General features: G+C 46.4%; 1 protein-coding gene across 1 annotated transcript in view; it reads right to left on the bottom strand.

Moving 5' to 3' along the window:
• Nucleotides 1-1,542: 1,542 nt before the first annotated feature.
• Nucleotides 1,543-19,112, bottom strand: part of RIMS4 (regulating synaptic membrane exocytosis 4) — a gene marked incomplete at both ends in the record, with an annotated part of 50,930 nt that continues 33,360 nt past the window's right edge. The window contains 5 exons of the mRNA XM_082491191.1: nucleotides 1,543-1,761; nucleotides 3,698-3,837; nucleotides 4,095-4,196; nucleotides 4,853-4,965; nucleotides 17,904-18,045. Of these exons, the coding sequence (XP_082347317.1) occupies nucleotides 1,543-1,761; nucleotides 3,698-3,837; nucleotides 4,095-4,196; nucleotides 4,853-4,965; nucleotides 17,904-18,045 (716 nt within the window). The remainder of the gene's footprint in view (nucleotides 1,762-3,697; nucleotides 3,838-4,094; nucleotides 4,197-4,852; nucleotides 4,966-17,903; nucleotides 18,046-19,112) is intronic.

Below are 19,112 nucleotides of genomic sequence, written 5' to 3'. Positions count from 1 at the left end.
ATTCCTAAACGTGACATGGGACCTTCACTTTTAAATCACAAAGTAAAACATCTCCAAAAGTTTATTCTGAGACATCAGTCATCAAATCCTCTTTAGGAACTAAGACAAAACTTAGCCAAGAGGTCTATCAACAGCAAATCTTTGGAGATTCTCTGTTATTTTGGATAATAAGTTTTTAATTGTCTGAAGGATTTAGCGCACTTACTCCAGCACGTGACTCTGCTGACAACAGCCGCTGTAGCTCAGCAGCTCAGAGCATGTGCTTTACTGGCTTAACCTACACGACTCGTTTACAGTTAGTGTTGCACTTTAACTAACAAAATATACATGCTGTGACCACTACGTCTTCAGACTCCTCACCCACTACCTCTCCATACTTTGGGGATTGCATCTCCTCTTGCAGGACACTTGACTATGTTTGTGTACTGCCGAGACTGCCTAAAGCACCTTTCTCTCCACAAGGAAGGTTACACGCTCTCCAGCACCTTCTCGTCAGATGACAAACTGAGGGTTCTTTCTTCTGCACCCCCAGAAACCTTTACTCTCCTCTCCCGTGGCAGAATAAAACAGTCCTGTTTCAGGTCAGTCCATAGCACAACAGGAAGGGCAGCATCTCCAGCAGATATGTACCAGTACAAAGGAGATGGAAGAAAAGCGGGAGATAGAAGACATTGTGACTGAAGGATGCACAGCAACAAGTAAGGGAGTCAGTAAATTGCAGAACGTTGTATCTGACAATACAAAACGTATCTCAAGCTGCAAGTCTGATGTTCAGCTCCCACTTCTAGTGGGTTTTTTTCTGAGCAAAATTGCAGTTAATTAGCCCGCTAAACTCGAACTCTGTTCAAACTGTCTGGTCTAAGTAGGCGCTACTTATTCTCCCACCAAGTATGCTTCATCAGCAGTGTTAGACAAGTAATGCAGTAAAGACACTTGCTGGTAATTTGGCACAGTTTGAAAACACAGCAACGACACTGTTACAGTTAACATGACTCAGTGATAGGGAACCGATTCTAAAGAAAGAGTTGCAGTTTTCTTTCATTTGCTTCCTTTCAAGAAGAAAGACCTTATCAAAAACCTAAATCTTCCTCTTAAACTTTCTGCTCCTGCCCTTTTTGGGTCAGATATTGGCCTCTGAATTTTTCAGGTACTTTCTCATGAAAGAATCCATATAAGAAATTTCTAAGAGGCACAGTCAAGAAAAATTCCTTCCTTACTCCCCCCAAATTCTTTCAAATGCTGCAACTTTCCAGGGTTAATACTGATCGGAAACAAGGGTCCAAGAATGACAGCGAGAGAAGTGAAACAAGAGGTGTATGTCTAATTTGACAACTAGGACTCATGCCCCACGGCACCTCCTCCTCGGACGGAGGGGGCACAGCGCCCTCCCCCACGTCTTCTGTCTAAGGTCACTGGTTTATCCTCCTCTTCCAGCTCCACAAGAACTGATTGAACATGCATTGCGCTTGAGGTCAGAGTTCCAGCAAACAAAACCTTGACAGCATGTTTAAAAAACAAAAGCAGTTCCCCCTTCCTTACTCACTAAGACCTGTCACAGCAGGGTCCCACTGTGCTCTCCAGGGAAAGCTGTGAGGACTGACGCAGGAGCGGGCCTGTAGTGGGATCTACCATCGAGGAGGTTGGGAAGAGCTTGTACCAGCCGATTGCTAAAGTTGACAAATCCAGTTCTTCCAGGAGGACCCTGGCGACTCCCATGAAGTGCTTGCGTTCCATGCGCCCATAGTTTCCCCAGACTATCACCTTAGGAACAAGAGGGGGGAGCACAGTTAATCCTCCAACTTGCACACTTGCTTTGGGAGCATAAGTCTGATCAATCCTTCTTTCTGCTCATCCAACTTCCCGGGGCTTTACTACAGTCCGAGAAGAGCAGAAAGGTTTACACTACCAACAGGTGACATGAAGCTCTGGCTGATCATTTTACTTTTTTTTTTTTTTTAACCAACATTTTACAAATCCTAATGTTATCAAACTTCCCCCCTGCCATGGAAAAGAGGTGAATGCCCATGTGGATGAGAGACCATTCTGTGTTCTACCTGCTGGGCAGGGACAGCGCATGCACAAAGTATCCCTGGAGCTGCAGCTCCACCACCTGCAGGTAAAACCTGGTCCTGGCGCAGTGACGGGCCTTGGACACAACAAAAGATGGCCTGTGGGAAAGGAGCAGGAAGGGCTCCTGATCTGGAAAAATACACTGGCAAAAAAAGGTGGGCAATAGTTGGGTCAAGAGCCAACAGTTTGAGAAAAAGAGCATGTCTTCTGCACTCGGAGCTCGTGACACAAGGCAGATGGAGACGAGGCACGGCTACTCACCTGGAGAAAGGGCAGCAGCCGAGCGCTGGCAAGCAGGACTGGTGACGCAAGGGGCACACATGGAGTGGCATGCAGGGGAAGCGGAACAGACTGCCGAGAAAGGCTTGCAGACGCAGAGGAAGGTCTAATGAAAGAGAGCTGGCAGACGAGCAGGGAAAGCTGAATCACACTTACGACACGATGGAGACCAGTGGGTGGAACAACAGATGCAGTGAGGGTCACGGGCTTAGGCATGCTGGAGGTCTGCACGTGACCAAGTGGCCCTATGTGGCTCAAGACAAAGGTGACGACTGACTCCAGAGCGAGTCCATGTTCTGAAGAGGAGAGGATGAGTACGATGGGTTATGGTGGTGACTAGTGATCTCTGGCTAATCCTGACAGCTTCTTTCCCTAGGCTCCAAATAACCAGAATATTACAATTTTCTGTAAAATGAGGTAGGGGAGACAACGAATGCCAATTAAAAGACAAAAATAACACTCTAGGTCAGCATGAGATGGTGGAGCAAGCCACTGCAGAAGGTCGGTTTGGTGGCACAGCCGCTGGCAGAGCTCCAAGCTCCTCGTTTTATTCTCTTGGAATAAGTGCCTTTCCTGGCAGCACGGCAGCAGGTAAGGAAACCCATGCAAGGCAAGAGCAGACCAAGCCAGGTCCACCCCATTTCTGTCAAAAATGTGCAGTCTCATTGCAACAGGGAAAAAATGCTTCTAGTCACGGTAAATGAGGAAGAGTTCAGAAATGAGAAGGATCCAGCAGCTCAGCTGGCAATTCATATGCCAGTGGACATAAGCAATAGAAAGTCGCAGATTAATTACAGCAGTATTACCAATCGATTTTAGCCAGGCTTTATTGGATGGAAATGATTTAGGTATGAATTAACAATGCAAATCACTCTTTGCTCTGGAAACATAGGTGCAGAATTGAAAACATGAGTATGGCAGAAAATGTATGGCAGTAAAAGAAAAGAGGTAGAAAAAGGTAGGATGTGTGACTGGGCAATGGCCAAAGCAGAGTGCTCTGAATGCCTGTAAACACAGAAGACAACCTACGCTGCAAGATTTTTTAGCATCTATAGGTACTACCTATCTCCTAACTGGTCGGGGAAAAAAGAATTAAAAAAATAAAAATCAAACCTTTTCCTGGTAGGCACTCATGTTGCCTGGCAGGGTGTCAAATAACAATCAGTTTGAGTATGAAAAAAAGGTTTTCCTTTCCATTCGTTACGTTCAGATCGAGTGCATTTGGTTCAATGTGAAAACATTGGCTTTTTCTCATCTATGTCAACTATCCAGATCCCTTGCCAAACTTAGTATCTTCCAACAGAGGTGGAAGAGAGAGATGGGCAGACCTGAGACTTGCTCATCTTACCTGTAATACTTTGCCCTGTGGGCTTTCAGCAAACAGTAACACCTGATTGTACAAAGGATCTAATGATTTGCGAGCCACTTTTGTCTTCTTTTTCGCAATGCACACGCCATTCTCTAGCAGGTAAGCTTTGATGTAAGCAGCTGGAAAAAATAAATATGGTCAAATATGAAAAAAATCTTCATGCTCACTTTAGAAAAGACAGAGTGCCATGTCTCAGGTATTTCTAAAGAAGGCATTTACAGCAGTGAAAAGATTTGCTCAACCAGCTTTATTTTCAATACCGCATACAGACTGCTTATTTCTGCAGAAGCCAAGCAGAATTAATTTTTTTCCTATTCACAAGCATCGCAGGAGGCTGGGGGTCAGTGAATTACTTTAGGAGGTCAAAGCATGCTACCTGGCAGTGTTTTGGAGCCGGGTTTTGGTGTCAGTCCTCGAGCCTGAATGATATCCACTTCTAGCTGCCCATTTCGCTCTTGCAAGCCAATTTCCACGTCCCCTAAACCAAAATGTCAAAATAGACAGAAGACTTTCAAAACGATGTATCTGTGGGCTACTAAAATGTTAAAACAAATAGTCCTCATGTCACGCCTGCTATGAGCTAGAACAAACTGTAGGCCCTGAGTGCCTGATCTCCTCCTGCGTTACTCTGGAGCAGCTCTGCAGTGATTCAAGCCCATATTTTCAAAAGCAATCTCTAATCTCAGCCCTCTAACATGGCTTTGGTGACTCAGTCTCGTACTCTTCAGTGGCAGCTAGCCTCTCATCTCTCCCAAACTGCAGTACCTAGAGTTGCAGGCTGCTTTGGAAAATGTATTTACGGTGGACCATAAGAAAATCTTTAGAGAGCCCGGTGGGCCTTAGAAAGCAAGAAAAACACAAAGATGCACAGGATGTATTTTCAGGATTTTAACTGTGTTTTACTTAGTCTGTGCTTTTCAGATCTGACGGATGAAAGCATAAAGCTGCTGCTCTCCTACTAACACCATGTTCACAGCAATCAGCAAAACCTTTCAGCCAAGCTTACTTGATTTAACGGAGAAACGGAGTGGGGGAGTGGTAGAGCAGCAGATGCTGGACATGTTATTAGGTGGCTTGTAAGAGCGGTCTGTTCAAGATTAAATTAAAGCTACCTAACATCTTTGTGTTCCTTACCCATGGAGGTGGTGGCCAAGGTCTGACGCCCAACAAATTGTGCAGGGCCCATGCTCCCCAGGAAGTCACTAAACTGCCCAGCAGATGCCAGATGGACTCCACTGAAATTCAAGCTGCAAAAGAAATTGATTTTGGCAAGTGGTTAATTTGCATTTTAAAGCAATCCAGTAACTAAAGAACCAGATTTAATATATCTTTGAAATGAATGACATCTACTGAAGCCTTTTTCCCTTGCAAAACTCCCTGATTTTCAGGCAGTTTAGTTACATGGAATCCATTTAAAATCCCTTTCCTCATGCAAAAAAAAAAAAAAAAAGGTAATGGTTGCAATCACCAGTTGGTTAATACTTGTTTAACTATAACTGTCTGTAAGGAAAATCTCTGCCATCTCAGACTCACGTGCAGCCTGTCACCTCTTGCAGGTAGCATTATAATCTAAGCGGCTTCCTAGCATAGCTTATAGGATCTCTCTCAGTACCTGTCACTTCCCAACCTTCGTTTTTGGGGAGGAAATACTGCATCTAGAGCAGTAGTTAAAAGTGAGATGAGGAGTGCTGGCATCAATCCCCTTGGGACTCAATTCCCTGTTTATTTCTTACCCCCGCACAGAGCGATTCATCTCCTTCTTGACCAGAAGTTCCCATTTCTTACTGCTTAACACCAGAAGCACCCATCACATCCACTGTGTGGCTTTCAGACCTGCTTTCACAACCAGTCCTAAAGGGATCATGAAGAGGACCTGAACACTGGTGCAAGGCTAAAGGGACAACACCCTCAAACACCGGCAATGCCTCTGATGCAGTTGCTGCAGCAAAACAGGAGGACACAGCCCCCAAATCTATTCACCAGGCACCTGAGGCTGGTCTATGGCATGGCTACAGGTGCTGGTCACTGCACTGGACATGGGTGAAGCCATGTGAAAGGCTCAAATCCTGTGGTACGCTGATACAAAATCAAGGTTTACCCAGTTGTACCCCGATTTACGCAGCTGTATCACAGGCTGTGGGAAACCTTGCTGCCTGACTTGCTGCAAATGGTTAATGAGGAAGCTTGAGGTCACCATTCGGCACTGACTTTTGTCCTACAGGCATCTGCCAAACCGAAATACAGCTGCTGAAACACAGGTCAGGAGCTTTGTGCCAGGGTACCCAGGCTGCTGCGCTGGGTTTTGCACTCTGCCTCTGGGGAAGCTGCTGCACGTCGGAGTCAGGCACAATTACGAACCTCACGCACTTTTGGCAAATGTCCTTGGGTGGGGGACAATTACCCATGTCATGACACAGCTCCCTGCTGCCCCAAATTCGTTTCTTAGAAAGGATGCTGTGAGGAGGCTGCACGTTCGGTAGAAGCGAGGCCGGGGAGGGAACCCTGCCTGTGGGGCGGGCTGGGGACCACAGGCTCTCACGCAGCCTGAGTCAGCCACAACGATTCATTGATACCCCCCTGCAAGCCAGTTACATTTAAAGCACATTTTTAAAAAGAAAATTTTTTAAACCCTATTCAGCCACAAGAGTGCTAATTTCGGGTTGGGATTTCAGTTCTCACTAGCTATTTGCAGACCTGGTCTCAGCCCTGTGGGAATATTTATTTATTTATTCATAGGAGGAATGAGGAAGCCAGCACACACACCTCAGCATCTTGCCATGCAGGGGACTGAAAAGGACGTGTCACTGGCACATGTCTTCATGACAGGTTCATGGGGTGGCTCAGCTCACTGTGACGGGGGCACAGGATTAAACGGCCAGACTTTTCCACGGAGCACTGCACCTCCCCTCTGCGCTGACCCTGCTCTTTGAGAAACCTGGTTACTGCTGCTACACAGGGAACTGCCGCTGAGCTTTCAGCATGGAAAAACCTGCCCTTGAGCTCTTTACAAATGTCACCTTTGTGAAAAGGGATGATGGAGGAGGGCGCCTTGGCGTCCTGGAAGACATGCTCGGGAGGGGCTCTGCACAGGGTGGATTTTCCCTGGTTTTGTGGGTTTTTTTCACCCTGCATCCACTGTTTGCGCAAACGCTCCAGGTGATATTTTGAAGTACAACAGAAACAGCAGGATTTATAATTGGCATTAATTACAGAGAAGGCTTAAGATTTTTCTCAGTTTTCAGCATCTCCGACTCCTCAGATGCACATCCCCAGTGCCACCATCCACCCCGGGGACAGAGGCAGCACGGGGCCACACTCTGCTCCCTGTGAGTACGTGACTCCTGCCCCACCACCCACCTGCATCTGCCAGCCCCGATGGGGCACACCTCTCCAGGGAGCAGCATCCTGAGCACAGGACCAGGGCAGAGATGCTGGATGTGTAGCAAGGCTGCCGAGGACAGGCTGTGCACAGGGACATGCCCAGGGCTGCTAAATCCACAGGGACAGGGACATGTGATGGGAAAAGCAGGGGAAGGGGGAGCCCAGAGCCAGACGGGCTTTATCAGGCTCGTGATTTGTCCATACAAGGAGGGAAGAAGTGAGTCGTGGTGCACAGGAGGACCAGTGAGACTCCTCGAGCCTGCTGGCTCAGGCGTTTTGAGCTGCCCATAGACAGTCAAAAAACAATGAAAACTAGTGCTTAGAGAACCCAAAATAGTTCAAGAAAAAGGAGACCTGACACAGAAAGACATAAGATTCAGCAGGAGATGAATGGACCATCAGCCAGAAGGTAAATGTTTTCTTTATTCTCAACTCATGGAAGATAAATGGGCTGAGCTCGGGTCTCACTCCTACCCTGGGGAGTATGTGACCTGAACAAGCACGTAAATAACAAGCTGGCAAGACAACTCACAGCCGTTCAGGGAAATGTTCACTGCTGTGCTCAAAACAGATGCTTGGGTTCATTAACAAGATGCTGAGGACCAGAAAAGCGGAGGGGAAATCCAGGACTGAGCGAAGCCTAGCACTGGGAGAGCCCGCAGCACACCCAGAACCAGGTCTTGGAGGGATGCCTCTCTGGGGTGAAGCTCCGGCCCCGTTACTGCAGTGGGGACACAAAACTGGGAGAAGACCACCCACAGAAACTCCATTCGCTGCAATATAGCGGAGAAGAGACACCCTTCTGGCCCCTGAACACTCAAAATAATTCACAAAACCTGCCACAGGAGACCATTTCCCCTTACCTGCTGGGGAGAGAATCATGTCAAAGGCTGATGCCAAGTATTTGTCTGCACTTGATACGTCCGTGGAGAGAAACCAGCCATGCTTTCACACACCAGCTCACCCCTCCTTTGGGCAACACTGCTCCCAAAGGCTCTGCCCAGCAGCTGGGGCAGCTCAGGGGAAAATAAAAGCTCCTGCTCATGGAGCAGCTGATGCTGCAGCCTACATCAATGATATGGAGCAGAACTGCAGGAGAGCATGAAGAATCGTGTTAAAAAGCACAAGAACAACAGCTGTTGGGCTAAAGGTGAACCACAGACAACTGGAAGTGTTTACAGGAAAGCAAAGGTGCTGTTACTGCCACACAGATTTGGAAATCAGAGGGCTTGGGGGGACCTCAAAACAATGAACGCTCCTCAGTGCAAATTACAGCGAGAGGGCAGAACATTGCTGCAGGGAGACCAGGGCTGTGCCGCAAGCGCAGACCCTTGCAAGGACAGCACTGGAGCTGCTGCTCGAATGAAGCTGCTGCCGCTTTGTAGTGTCGAGGTTGATCTCAAGAGGAACAGCAAAAGCCCACTTAAAAACACAGGCCAAGGTCAAGACTCTGGCAGTTTGGATAACAGCCTCAGTTAATAGGTTTACTAGCACTATATGAAACTCAATATTAGGTTAGACAGTTAATGTTTCCCATTCTTGTTATATTTGACCGGGAAGGGAAGATGTAGGGAATAAAATCTTTAATAGATTATGCCATTAGCTGGTGGGACTGGCTGCTATGTTGCACAGAGGCTGACCTTTTGCAGTCCTGCTTTATTAGACATTAGAAGCAGCAGCTCTAAATCAGGCTTCTTGGCTTTGACGGATTCCTGGACATATATTTGGGTATTGCCAATAACCCTGGAATGGAAACAATTTCTGTCTGGAAAAATCATAAGGTACCTCCAAGAAAGCCATTGCTTCTCCCTTGAGAGAAGAGGGAAGGGGAAAATAAAACTGCTGAAATTTAGTACGAATGTGAATTAAAACCAGCAGGAACCATTTAGCTGCATCGGTTAAATTTAGGATGCTCAAATCCAGCTCTGAGCTCTGTCTGTCAAGCGCTTGGAGAAAAACTGGGGTGCTGAGGGGAGGGGGCCACACACAGTGTGATTCCGAGATCAGTGGGACAGACCTTTCCCATTCACTCACAGGCTTTTCCTGCAGCTGAAGCAGGGAGGAAAAGAGCTCCAGGGACCACCGTGACTTCTTTCAGGTCTTTAAACACAGCCCTGGTGCTCCCAAGAGTCCTCTCCTGCCACCCTGCTGCACGCTCAGCAGACTTTTTCTGCCTGACCTCTGCAGAAACCGAGCTGTTTCTCACCTGCCTTTGATTCAGCAACCAGCTCTCCAGCTGAACCACCGCACGCTGGGTGTGCTGGCAGAGAGACATGCTCCAGAAGGGATCCACCGCAGGTGATGGTGGTCGCTCCACCTTGGGTAACAGCTAGCAGATGGGTTCCACATGCACTGGAGCAGCCCTGGGAAGCCCTTCCTCTCCCATCCCCAAACATTCCTGTCCCTTAAGGGGAGAAACTGCTACAACCTGGTTATCTCCAACACGAGATGGCTTTTTTTTTTTTTATTGCAATCTATAAAGAAGCGCTAAAAATAGCTGGAGGAATAAAGGGGGAGCATTTTGCAGCTGATTTGCAAATAGCAAGTGCCATAACCAGCAGTGCCCTGGGGACCGGGGCTGCAGCAGGACCATCTCATGCTGACAAACAGCCGCACACAGAGAAGATTAACAGGTGACACTTGTCAGCCTTTTGTCTAAAGGGCACAAATCCTCCACTGAGCGAGGGCAGCGCAGCCTTTTGAACAGGAAAGAGGAATTAATTATCTCTTCTCTGGCCCCTCTGCTTTCACTAATCATGATTCATGGGCTCTGCTTTGCCACAGCTGAATGAGAATGATTTTAATGAAGTTAAAGATTATGCATTTTGCTGTGGAATTGTTTTTAAGTTGAACGTTACTCTGTTATTGACCTGAAGGCACAGAGAGAGTACAGGGAGGTCAGTGACACCTCTGGGGTGTCAAGGACAAATGAAGGCCATTTTGCTGGAAGACCTGCAGAACACGGCTCTCGGCTGTAGGTAAGGAAGCAGAGCAAGGGCAGCTGGAGGACGACACTCAGAATACCGATGCCGGGGTCTCTGAGCCCTCTAACGCGAAGTATCGTCAGCAGAAACTTGCACAAACATTCATTTTGTTTGCACAGGTACCGGTTCCACCCCAAAGCCCAGCACAAGCTGCAAACCCCATTTCAGACACATGGATAAAACAGCCATTCCCGAGCCCAGGCTGTCCCTGGCACAGCAGCCGGTCAGCGGGGATGCCTCTGCTCCACGCTGAAGGCAGCGCAGCACGGACGCTCCGTGGGACAGCAGGGCACAACTGCTCCCGTTGCAGTCGCCTGGACACCCGCGAGAGGGAGACAAGACACCGGCCTGCGGGGCGACCGAGCCCGCAGCCCAGCTTGCCAGCCCCAGGCGGCTGCAAGCGCTGCCCGCATGCAACCCCCATGCAGAGCGCGTAGCGGGGCACCACTCCCGACTACGTGAACAAGGCGACTGCGTTAAAAAAAAACAAAAAACAAAAAACAAAAAAAAAAACACCAACAAAAACCAAAAAGAAACAACAAACCCCAGGTATTTCTTTTGCCACACGTTTATATGCAGAAAAAAAACGTGTGTTCGCTCCATTTTAAGAACCGTGTGCTCAAACTGGGGCTGAGATTGCCTAGATGTTCTTCTTTTTAAACACAACATTCATAATCCTGATTATTGAGGAAAGCTGTGCAGCAGTCTATGAAGACTGTGCTCGCGCGTTGCACGCTGTAGGTCAGGGCGTATGAAATCTATCTGTCCTCTGTAGTGTAATTTAAGAGTGGCTTAAAGGCTCTTTGCCAGCCACTTGCTTCTCTGCTCTTTCAAGGTAGCAGCATCTCCCGACCTACCCATGGCAAAGATCCGTGCCCTTCCTCTCCGCCTGCAAAGCGGCGAGCAGTTGGTTCCTTCACAGCAAGGTCACTTTTCTTCAGATATATTCGAATGGAGAACTGGATTTTCAAAGTTTGCTTGTAAACTGATCAGGATTTGAATGACTATACAATGCCGATTGCCATATAAAATGGTATAAAGAAGATGCAGAGCCCCTGTGTCGATCCCTCTCATACCGCATATGTGGCTCTGCTCAGCTTCTCCCGCACCCCCACCCGTCACTGGCTGCACATCAGCATGCAGAGCATGTAACAGCACAGACACATTTAGGGAAAATGTATCATTAATTTCTTTTCCTGTCCATGCGGAGTTTGTCTGACCTCTTTTCTAAATCTATTTTTAAATTGCCTCTGGGACTCTGTATGCCAGGTATACCATTATGCTGCTGCAAGCGTCTGCAGAATCAGCTTGTCAAAACCTCGCAAAACTCGCAGGCAATACGGTAAGAAGGCATCTCCACAGGTCACCCAGTCCACAGCCAGGTCCCAAGGCCAGAGCAGCTTTATTTACATCACTCGTGACAGCTGCTTGTCTAACCTGTTCTTAAAATCCCTCCCTAGAGAATTTATTGCTGTGCTTTGCTTTACTTTTTCCTTCCAACTCTTTTTCCAGTCCCTCCTCTTTGCACATCAGTCCTCAACACCATTAGTTATCAGTTCGAAGCACAGACCAGCTTATTTCCTTTCTTTTGTGCTGGATACAGTATTTTTTAATTCTGTCTTGCAAGACTTTGGGACTGGTGGTGATTGTAGCAACTTGTAATGGCCACGCAGTGGCTGCTATGTCTGAGCAGAAGAAATGTAGAGCAAGGTATTTATCTCCTGCTGCCTTCCCAGGCTGGGTGTAACACCCTTTTGTTGAAGAGCTCTGTCAAGAAGAGGGGTATTCCGAGAAGACTTTGTGTGTCCCTTCCTTGGACCAAATTTCCATTACTGCCTCTCTGTTATACCTGCACATCTTGACTGCCGCAGAGCTGCACTGCTCCACCACTGTGGGTTCAACCAGGTGGGATAGTGGCGAAGCCAAATACCTTCAACACAGCCACCCCCTGGCACATCCAGAGAACAGCTATTTTCAGAAGATAAACATTTTGTCTTATGCTTTTCATGGATTTAGTCACACTATCCACACAACCGCCTATTTGCCATCAACTCAAGCCTTTAGAAGCAATACACTCTTAAAGAGGTGCTCCACTGTGTCTAGTATGTTACATGAGATGCGTTTGAGCCCAGGGTTGAGAAATTATTGTTCTGTTCTTGTAAATATTTTCTAAAAGACTTTTTTTTTGTCCTCTTAGTACACAAAGTTGCAATTAATAAGCAAGTTGCCTAAACACAGCCATGCAACTGAATGGTTTGACTTGCACAGCTGAACTAACAAATTTGCTATACATTTACATCTAATGCATACTTAAGTTCTCCAGCTATGTTTTTAAAAACCAGGGACAGCAACACATGCTTCTTTCATCCAGAAGAAAGGGGAGGGGGGAGTCTCCTCTGAGACTGATAATATATTTGACAGTAATTTTATTTGAGCATAAAAAAAAAAACAAAACATCAGAACTCCAATTTCAGGGAGCAGTAATGTTCTGTATAACAATCACACTCATCCATACTGCATGTTAAGGTCTTTTAAATCACATCTTACACAGAGAAGCCAAGTAGATATCTATCAGATAAGGAGGAAGGCAGAACCAGTTAATCTAACACGTCCACCGCCCCTACCTTTAAAATATTTATGGTGCACATGAGGAGTTATTAATGCAATACGCATCTGACTGCGTTGTCAGGGCACCAGGCACACAGCCCCTTACCCTGTCAAAATCGATGTGAACGCCGCAGGAGCCTTCACTTTGGCTGGAAAGCTTTTCTATGAGCATCTGTCCCTGCAGGAACCAACCCAGCCTAACCCCACCGACTGCACACCTCTCCTCTGCCAGGCAGTATCCCCGTCTCTGCCTCTCAACAAGCTCCGCTTCTCTCCTGGCCACTTCACTTTCTCTAACATTTTTAGCACTGTGACGTGCTGTCTTATGTGCTGTAACACCCTGTACTCCACTCGTGTATCCGATTCCTTCTGCTGTATGAATTCTGCCACCGAAATGAAGCTATAAAAACTATGCAGTGATTTATGTACAAAGACCTCCCCCATTCCCTTACCAGGCTAGCTCCATTTTTAGCAATCACAAGTCATCTCAAGACGCACTGAATAGAAGATAGCTACCTGCCTTCAGAGAGCAATTTTGCCTGTTCCCAAGAGGCTGCTGAAGGTGGGATTCACTGTATTTACTGCTGTAACTACAGCTCTCGGGGCTGCATCCCCTCTGAGCTGTGCTGGTCAAGCTTAACAGCACACAAGGCTGTGCTGGTGCTGAAGAGGCTGATGATTTTTTCTTGGCGTATGACAGAAACAATCTCCATGCCTTTCCTGGTTTCCATCTCGGAAGGCCTTGATTTCTCATAGCCTGAACTGTATTAACAACACATTTCATTACATTTTTTTAAAAGGACTTGGATAAAAGGAGAGCCCTAAAGATAATTTGCCATAAAAGAGTCTAGAAGACCCCTGCCTTCGATACCAAAAGAGACATTCAGTGAATAGCTACGACATGAATCTCCTGAATGGTGCGTTTAGGAATCAAGTCTTTTGGTAATTCTTGAATGACAATGGATAATTTTTGGTGAAGGAAAGTGAATTTTCACATGGCCATATGGTCACAAGCCAGGCCATTATTTTCTCCAGTTTCCTTTTAGTTACTGCTCCATAGCGAAGCAGAGAAGGGCAGGCAGCTCTCCGTGCCTAAGTGCAAGTACTGGTTCACCAGCCCTGCACACACAGAGGGGAGAATTGATCCAAGCCATAGCTTGCAGAAACAGCACGAGACAGAGCAAAGACAAGAGGTGCAAGATGCCTGTGCCAACAGCATGAACGCCAAGCTGCATTCTGCCTACAGCCCTCGTCACAACAGTGGCTTCAGGCAGGGCTCAGGCTGGTGCTGCCCTCACAGTGGGGAGAGGAAGATGATATGGCTAACGATGATGCTTCCTTGCTGGACAGGCAGACTCATCTCAGGTAATACAAGAATAATCCTCTAAGTCTTTGCTAGTCATCACCTGCTGTGCTTTTCTAAGATAAAAATCACCTTAGCTCTGCATAACTTAATCATCTCAGCAGTAGCCAGCAAGAATAAAAAAGCCAATGAGTACCACTTATTAGGGACTATGGCAGCTAGCAGTCTTTTGTTCCAGGTCCATTTTTGTCTTTCTGCTCCATTTTCAGAAAGAAAAGTGGTTAGCAGGAATAAGTCATACGTAAGTCCAGAATCTATCGCTTTCTGAATGTTGTACATGGTCTTGTGCAGCTGCAGCAAAACCCAGCCAAAACAAGATGTGGGTTGTGCAAGAGCCAGGATGGAGCTGGAGATCTCTGTTGAACCTCAGGGGTTTGTTTGTAAGCTATTCCTATATTCGGAATTTTATCCTTGCAGTAATCTTGGTGACCTGAAACTACTCGGTAGGCACTTGCTACAGTGGGTAGCTGTCCTCTTTTGAGTACATACATAGAAAAAAACACCACTGTAGAGATTTGTAACCAGTATTAAGACAGGTCTGGATGAATTATGAATGGAAACATTTGTGTGTACAGAATCACAATGAACCTGTCAGCAGCAGACCTGTCCTCTGATGACAAGAGGAGAACATCAAAGTTAGAGAGCACGCCTCTTCCATACCCTGTCTGAAGGCAGGCTGTCGCCATAAAGATGCCCCAGACAAGGACGCAAAAAGGTAGCAGCACTGCTTAAGATCCATGGAAACCAAAAAAAGAAAGACCCTAAGGTGAAAGATCACCCCATAATAACAGGTAATCCTAGAAAGCATAAAAAACAGTGCAGAAGCCATCCTGTTGCGAAGAACAGCTCAGAAGACATAGCGAGGGTGTGACAGATGGTGTCCCTGTCTACAGCACCTGGATGCAGGAGGCTTGGTGCCTGCACGGGGCGGTGAGAGCGCGAGCAAGTGAAACCTAGAAGTGTAAATGACTGAAAACAGTTTTGTTTAGAATAAATATCACCTTTCCCTTCTATAAGGTCTCACATTGAGTTTTATTATATTAATTTCCAAGACTGGTGCACAGCCACTGTGCAGTATAAAAGCTGGGTAATATAGCTGGGGGACGTTTTGTATGGCAAAAAATTACATGGAGCAGCGGGCTGACATTGTCAGCACTTACTGGCATGCGCACAAGCTTAAATTCCAGGAGACACATCCTTCAGACAAGCTAATCTTCAGTATACTTCATCTTCAGGTAAAACCCTAAAGGGAATATTTTCTTGAAGGAGGGCCTCAGCATACCTGAGGAGAAGTATATCCCTACCTAATACGCCTCTCCAAAAGAAAAAAAACACAAACCAAACCCAAAAAAACCAAAACCAACCAAAACCCCAGATTTCATACACTCTGGTATTCACAGGAAAAGCAGCATTGCTCAAATTCATGCACTACAGAAAATTCTTCAGCTGCGGTGCTTTGTACTGGCACTGAGCAGCTGCAGCCAGCTGCAGCCAGCGCGCCACAACAAACATGAAAGCAATCAGTCGGCATCACTTTAAAAGCACGTTTGTATGACTGACAGCAGGTATTTTAAGACCTTCTGCAGCAAAGTTTCACCAAATCTTTGATCATTTCAGTGTGCCACTTTTGGAAGTTCTCCTTTTAGTCCTTAAATTGAAAAGGATTACAAAAACACAGGGAACTTGGGAAAACAAACCCTCTTGGAAGATGAGGTTTTGAATCCATTTTCTTCCTCGTGTGAACATACTGAAGAGACGTATGGGTAGGAAGAACTAGGGCAACCTCGTCTTGCTGAAAAACAGGTTTGACAGTCACTGGCAAAAACTGTCTCTGACCTAGGAGTATGTGCAGCAGTCAGAAACCCAGCATTAAAAAAAACCTAAACCTGCCACAGCTAACACAGTCGTATGAATCTTCATTTTGCCTCCCTAGGAACACAGCTCCAGGAAACAAGAGAGGTCAAGAGAAATCTGATTTAGGAGAATACACTTCTGTTCCTCAAAGCTATTCCCCAAACAATTTCTTTCTTTATTGCAGGAAAAGAAAGCAAAGAAACTGCCCTCCCACCATGTTTCAAGAGAATAGAGCCCTCTTAGCTCTTTGTACTCTCAGCCATGTTTGCTTATCACTTCCAGCTCAGACAGACAGCTGCAATTCCCACCGGCTTTCCAGAGGAGATCAATTATCCCACCTAGGAACAAAGCATCCAGGAACCACTTAATCACACTTTTCAGCGAGGTAAGAGGAGAAACCATCCCGTCCCTGGCAGAGGGGCTGGCGAGGATGTCCTGGCAGCATTCGAGGTTGGAATACCAAATGTTAGACTTGTTCTAATAAAGACATTTGGATTGTAAGACAGTATTTTTTCTTTCTTTGTTGAGCTGATAGCTACATGCCGCCTTGCCTTCAGGGTAAAACAGCGCTTGTACAGATGCAATATTTTGTTGGCAGAAATATTCTCTCTCCAGGAAAGTGCAATCAAAGCAGCCAGCATATGCAATGACAGGACACAGACCTTTCAGAGAATTATACCCCTTCCCAGGAGGGTAAGCTATGTAAATATAAAAAGGAAAGAATTCTATTCTGCACGAAAGCAGATTCTTGCCCCGCATTGCCAAGGGATTGAACTTAATCACTAATCCTCTGCATCTCGTAGCGGAGGCAGAACTCCAAGCCACAGGACTGTGCCAGTGTAGCAGGAATATTTCCCCGGAGACAGCAACTCACAGAAGAGGTAAGGTACATCACAGCTTTGGAGTGACAAGATTGCTGTCGCAGCCTGTGCCTCATTACTATTTCCAACCTTCAGCACAGATCCACGATGCCTTTCCAGGATTAGCCTACTTCTAAAGCTAAAGAAAGTCTCTCTTAATTTACAGCCTGTTATTTATTTAACACCAGAATCACATTAATTGAGAGCGCCTTTGGATTATCACAGCATTTTAGCAGTATGGTGTACTTGGAATACCATATAGGACTAGAGAGCGTACAGAGTGATGCCAAGCGTGGTACTTGGCTTAAACAGAGCACGTTTTAGGCATACAAACATTTTGTCCTCATGCCTAGAAGCACACAATCGGATAATATATATTGCCCCTTTTTTTAAATACAGGGGTTTTTTTTGCCTCCAAAGATTCCCATGAATGGTCATCTTAATAAAATGATTATAATCTCCATATAGGGCTTCAAATAATGGAAATACAAAAAATGAGAACTGGAGACAAGTCAGCCCCAAAGTTCTGGCCTAAGGATCCCCTGCTTTACATTCTGGTATAAAGCCTAAGTGCAGCAAAGCGTGTTACAATTTTTCTTGGGGTCAAAAACCATTTCTTTTAGGACACTAGCTCAGATGAATCAAAAGAAAGCTTGTTACCAAAAGTATACACAGGCTTCTAAATATATATTTTGATATAAGAATAACTATTTTGCTACTTGCACTCCTTTCATCACCTTGGCACTTTTTTCCCCCCAAACCAAAAGTCTATCTTGAAATAGGGAAGACAGACACCGATTGTGCAACATTAAAGACTACTGGCTTATAATTTATTACCAGTAATGAGCCTCAGCTATTCACCCTGAATTATTCTTCTAAAGGCAAAGCAGTTAAAAGTAATGGGTATATGCTTCAGCTCAGAATAACGAGGACACTAAAAAAGTATAAAAACAGCTAGAGTATGTGCCAGCTATGCAGGCAGAGATATCCGCTCTGCCCTAATTGAATGGGCAGTACACCAGCAGCATAGGCCAGTCAGACAAACACATCATCTATCATGTGGGAGGAAAATTAATAGGTATAAGAACAACAGTGCATCCCACAAGTGATTATCCAGCTCCCTTCCAATGACTTACTTTCCCTCTGATCCATAACTGTTCATGCTGTCCTCAATGGACTCATGGCTGGCTTGACGGACCGTCCGGCTGGGCATTTCAACAGCCAGCCCAGTTTCTGTGCTCCTTTGGATGGCTCCTTTCAGTCTCCGACCATCCCCATCTAGGAAAAAAAGGGGAGAAAAGACAGTCAGCTATTGTTCCCAGAGACTGTTGCAATGACAGAGTCAAGGAGAAGCAGAGAAGGTCTTTCAGATCAGCCTGGCATCTGGCAGCCAGGCAGTATTTTGCACTCACGCAGCGTTTCGTTACTCAGCCCTGCTTCATCAGCAGCCCCCAGTCATCTTTGGAACAAACTCAGTGCTCCAGCAAGCCAGGGCCCAGCAGAAACTCAAAACATACATACCACCCTACCTACTGCAACCATTTGTACCAATTAATTATGCATCGAGCGCAGGTGCATGCAGGCACACAAGCTGGCTATACGTGGAGCTACCCAGTTCAGGAACACAGCAGCAGTAACCGTGGGCAGAGTGGAGGTGTACAGCCTGACCGTGCCTCAAAAGGTTTCTAAATCCTGTGTTGCTGCCTCAGATGGTGTGGAGCAGCGAAGAGCCGCAGCTCCTGGTGAGCATCAAGGGAGCAGAGGGGAGGAAAAGGCCAGGGAACACCAGAAGTGCCGTGAAGGCAGGAGCCCTCCCAGACAGGCCACAGCCAAAACGTTCCCAGGTGGCACCTTGAAAGACACCAGCAGTGGAAACCCTGGAGAGGACTATTCCCCTTCCTACGCGCCCTCGGCCACAGCGCAAAGGGAATTAAGTAGGTTCTGGTTCCTCCTGGGTGCAGTCTTCAGAGGCTCAGCCCTCTGAAATTAACAGCTGCTATTTTCATCCTCCATCTCTAGCAGTCTGTTGCTCAGAACAAACCATGTTATGTAATGAACATGTAATGAATACCATTACTATTAATTGCTTTAGCTAGTGTTAGGAGGCTCCAGATTTCATCCCACATACAGCACTCATCCTGAAACACATCTGCTACAATTCTGCTTTGTTCAGAAAACTTATCTAAATCCTTTAAAGACGCCCGCCCATGAACCTGGATGCAGGCAACAAACCTCTGACCCACAGCGGCCTCAGAAACCCACCAGAGTTTTGAGTACGACCCCTGGAGAAGAACTGACCCAGCTACTGAGTCTAGAGAACTCAGGATCCCCAAATATTAAAGAAA

This window comes from Vanellus vanellus, assembly GCF_965231255.1.
Source record: "Vanellus vanellus genome assembly, chromosome: 15".
Lineage (NCBI taxonomy): Eukaryota > Metazoa > Chordata > Aves > Charadriiformes > Charadriidae > Vanellus > Vanellus vanellus.
The sequence above is the reverse complement of the archived record's forward strand: the minus strand, read 5'-3'. Positions and strand labels throughout refer to the sequence as shown.